The 4,113-nt window shown below is 42.8% G+C and overlaps 1 protein-coding gene across 4 annotated transcripts in view; it reads right to left on the reverse strand.

The window, feature by feature from the left end:
• The window catches only part of dock4b (dedicator of cytokinesis 4b), a 138,407-nt gene extending 136,610 nt beyond the window's left edge, over nt 1-1,797 (reverse strand). For all 4 annotated transcript variants that reach the window (XM_013908795.1, XM_005725178.1, XM_005725179.1 and 1 more), the window contains exon 1: nt 1,587-1,797. In XM_013908795.1, the coding sequence (XP_013764249.1) occupies nt 1,587-1,623 (37 nt within the window). In that variant the 5' untranslated portion in view covers nt 1,624-1,797. The remainder of the gene's footprint in view (nt 1-1,586) is intronic.
• Nucleotides 1,798-4,113: the final 2,316 nt, after the last annotated feature.

Raw genomic sequence — 4,113 nt, forward strand, 5'->3', positions numbered from 1 at the left:
GGATCAAAAACCTTAATCCAATTAACAGGATGCCCTCTAGCAGCGGAGGGACAATACAATAGTGAGTATTTAGCTTTCACAATAAATGCCCTCCATTTATCCAGCCAAGTGAACTTTGACAGCATGGAATGGGTTTAAGTAGCTAAATGGAATAAATCTATTATGTGGTATAAAAAAGTTAAAAAAAAAATAAAATGGTGCAGGCTAATGGTTCTGGACACTCTACCCTGCACGTGATTAAACACATTACAATATAACTGCAGAGTGAGGAAGGTCAGATATTTAGCACTTATGAGGGCAGGGAAGGGAAACTAGTAGAGCACTCAGGTGACCAGATCACAAACGTGTGACATGGAGAGGTCAAAGGCCAGTTTCTGGTTCGCTGTGCTTCACCGATTTCAAGTCCAGGTGGCAAAAACCACCCATAGCACCCACAGTGGGATTTCTGAACACCTCAGACAACATTGAGAACCAAGGAAAGAAGGCATGATATGAACACACTGAGTACCTGTGCTTAACAGATCACAGTTTTATTACTTTGAATGGGTTGGCTTGCTTTAGTTGCAAAAAAAAAAAAAAAAAAAAAAAAAAAAAGCTCAAATGATCGTTGGCTCCTTTTTACACAGACTCAACCAGAGCAACACACACACAGAGGACAGTACAATATCTCTAGGGAATATTATTATGAGACATTTAAGCCGCCTCTCAGCGGCCGCATCTCAATAAGATGCCCCACCACCACCCTCACCCTCTGGATTTTTTTTTTTCTTTTTGCGTTTGAATCCAGGCACAAGACGAAAATTCCTGCCACACCAACAGGGAAAAGTCTGTGTGGGGTTTTCTTTCCTTTGCCACATTTGGCTTCGTTTGCTTTGCTGTCGCTTGTTTGTCTCACTTCACTGTTTGATCCAAGAGCCCCCCCTCCGACAGTCTGAACAATGCGCACTGTACGACAGGCTGCACACATTTCCAGGACTTCTCAAGGTCTGGGACAATCTCCGTGGTAGAAAAAGCATCAACAATAATAATAACAATAATTTTAACCCCCCGTTCGGCTTTCTTTCGAAGAATTTCTAGATGCTGGGCAAAGCACACACAGACAGACATATAGCGACTGGCTGTGAAGCAGCTGATTCCCCCCACCACCACCACTGAAACAGACAGAGCCTGAGCGAACACACAGCAGTAGTGAAGTCAAAATAGCTCGCCAGTTCACATCCTCATAATGAAAATGGGAAAATAGGGCAAAGCGCGAGCAAGACTTAAAAATATCAAAAATGTGGCATTTGGCAAATCAGGAGGAGAAGGAGGAGGGGGGAGAAGAGGAGGGGGTGAAGCGGGCAACCTTATGCTTTGCAATGTGGCAGTGAGATGAAATCCAAGCTCCCATCACTGGGTTGTTTGAAAGAGAGCGCTCGCCTCGTGATAAAAACACAGTCACTCGGTCTCTAACTGCGCCGGGAATCAGCATCCAAGTACAGCCACTTCACCACCTCCCGTGCGCACATTAACACATGCCCTTACAGCTGAACGCGAGTGAAAGCAGTTTATTTTTTTAGAGGAATATGAAGGCAAATTAAACTTACCGACGCCGTATTTCTCGTGTTCTGTAGGTATCCACATGTTTACTGTCGGTAAGTTTAAGTGAGTGGTCGGAATAGCAGCGAAAAGCAAGGTTTGGGTTCCGTGTAACGCATTCTACTGGCGTGCTTTCCTCCGCTCTGTAGTAGGAGTCATTGTTTAGGTTACAGCAAGAGAAAGCGCCTCAGCCGCCGCTGCTGCTGCTGCCGCTGCTGCTCGTAGTGGTACGGAGACGCGTTGCCTTTAGGTTCTGTGGGAAATGTGACACCCGGAGAGGTCAGAGCACTTTGGAGCCCCCTGCGAAATTATTGTTTGTTATGGTCGGAAGATTTGGAGAAAATGAACGCTGTTCGTATTTAAATACCAGCATTTTCATACTTTTTAGAATGATTAAGCTTTAGCAGGCTGTATTTGTAGCCCAATGCCCTGTTCAAAACTGTCACGGCAATGGGTTCAATCGGGGTTGGAGCTAGTTATTTGTCAATCCTACTAACAGAGCAATAACACATTCATTGCTAAGTATGTGGCATTGTTAACTTGTTTTAACATTAGTTTGTTTTATAGTTAAAAAATGACGACTCAACGAGCTACGGTTACCAACTAGCATAAAAAGCAGTAGGAGTAATGTTAGCTTATTTTTCACAGACAATACAAACTGTTTAATGTTTAAAATATTACTTCAGGGCTGTTAGCCTACACATAATATCATTTAAATATGTTTCCCTGAGCCCCCACCACACACACACACACACACACACACACTAAGTTGAGGATTCATTCCATCTACTAGTTATTATGTGGGGGTTGAGATTTAAATGTCTAACGAGAAAACCCCCGAGTAGTACCTGAACGCAACAACATCGCCAGCAAAGCGAAAAAGCCGAGTGACGCATTGTGGGACTTGTAGTAGGTACCCAGCGACGTCAGTGAAGGTCCCTTTATCTACAGCATCTTCGACACATGACGGTATTATTCTGTTTTTGGGACTTTCTGGTGAGTATTAGCTGGAAAGATGTAGGTTTAGTTTTATTTCAGGGTAGCCATGACGGTCGCCAGAGCGTCAAGACATGTAAGCACTGATTTACAGTCATCCATGGAGACATTACAGACCAATAATATCAGGATATTGGTGTAGAACATGACCTTGCAACAGTGGAGAGCCCTCCCGGACACACAAGGCTTCTACTGCATGAAAAATACATGAGAGTCTTTGAGGAGGAAGCGCAAAACTGGAGGGAGTTCCACTGCCAAAAAGAAAGAGTTCAACATGCATGAGAGAAAAGGGGAGTGTATGTGTATGTGTCAGTCAGTGTGAGTGTCTGTTTTTATGAGACCCATGCTCATCTCACACACTGCTTTCCCTTTTCTTTTATTCTGGACTAATCACCTGCCTGTGTTGTGTCAGCTTGCGTTGTGTTCGAGTACAAAGGACTTTTTTTAAAAAGCCATTCTAATACACGTTCATTTCTCATGCTGCAAACGGTGCATTAAAATGCTTTGAAGTGTCAAATGTGCTTCTCTCCCCTCCTTGTCTCACCACTACTTTGCACGTCCACGTACCCATCCACCTTTGTAGGTTATATGGTAAATTATGAATGGATGTGCTGTGGAAAAGCAAGCAACCTGAGGCTCGGTACTGGCTTTGGAGGTGAAATTCGGCTACTGTTTTTACCATGATCCGGTGCACTCCCTTTTTTTGCTTGGCCTTTTGCTTTCACATACAGCATCTAACATAAATGCCAATAAACCTGGATTAATTTTCCACATTGCAGTGCTTTATGCCTATACTCTAGTATATTTCTGAATGGAGAATTGGGGGGCTGTGGGTATAAGAAAGGTTTTGTAGGGAGACTGTTGGAATGTTACTCCATATATGAATAAATCATAAGCCGTGGAGGACCCCATGGATTCACCCCCCTGAGAGGACAGGACACTGGAGCTAGTGTGTGCTTTTTATGTAGTGGAAAATGGACTATATTCTACATCACTGAAGCAATACTCAAACTCGTGCACCTTTGCCAGTGTTGTGATAACAGTTAAAAATATGACAAGACAAAAGGAAAACATAACGTGGACAACAAGCAACCAAATAGGAACTGATTGAAATAAAAAATAAAAAAATAGACTTTTAATAGTCAGTGTTTCTGTAAAACATATACCTTTCTCTTTTTGCCAACCATTTGCAACTTGACGTTAATAGGATTGAGGCCCCCCTTCATTCCTCAATATTTTACTTCCAAGCAGCCAGACTTTTAATTTTTAAAGCGGTTTTGACCAATTGGTAACCAGGATTTGTGGATGTGTTCCAAGGTTTTTCTTTGGACATTGGCTGCTTTTTCACTCATTTTCAGTCCTTCCTTGACAATTTTCAGAGTAATGAGGGCTTTTGGTATCCTGAAAAGGATAAGCAGGAGAAAATGGGTGTTCAAGGTTCAAGGTTCTTTATTTGTTACATGCATAGTTATACAAGTATAACACACAGTGAAATGTAGCCTGACACGCTCCTCGACATGTGCAAAAATGGGGGGGGGG

The sequence above is a fragment of the Pundamilia nyererei genome, unplaced genomic scaffold (genome assembly GCF_000239375.1).
Source record: "Pundamilia nyererei isolate P.nyererei 1_Seehausen unplaced genomic scaffold, PunNye1.0 scaffold00014, whole genome shotgun sequence".
In the NCBI taxonomy this organism is placed as follows: domain Eukaryota; kingdom Metazoa; phylum Chordata; class Actinopteri; order Cichliformes; family Cichlidae; genus Pundamilia; species Pundamilia nyererei.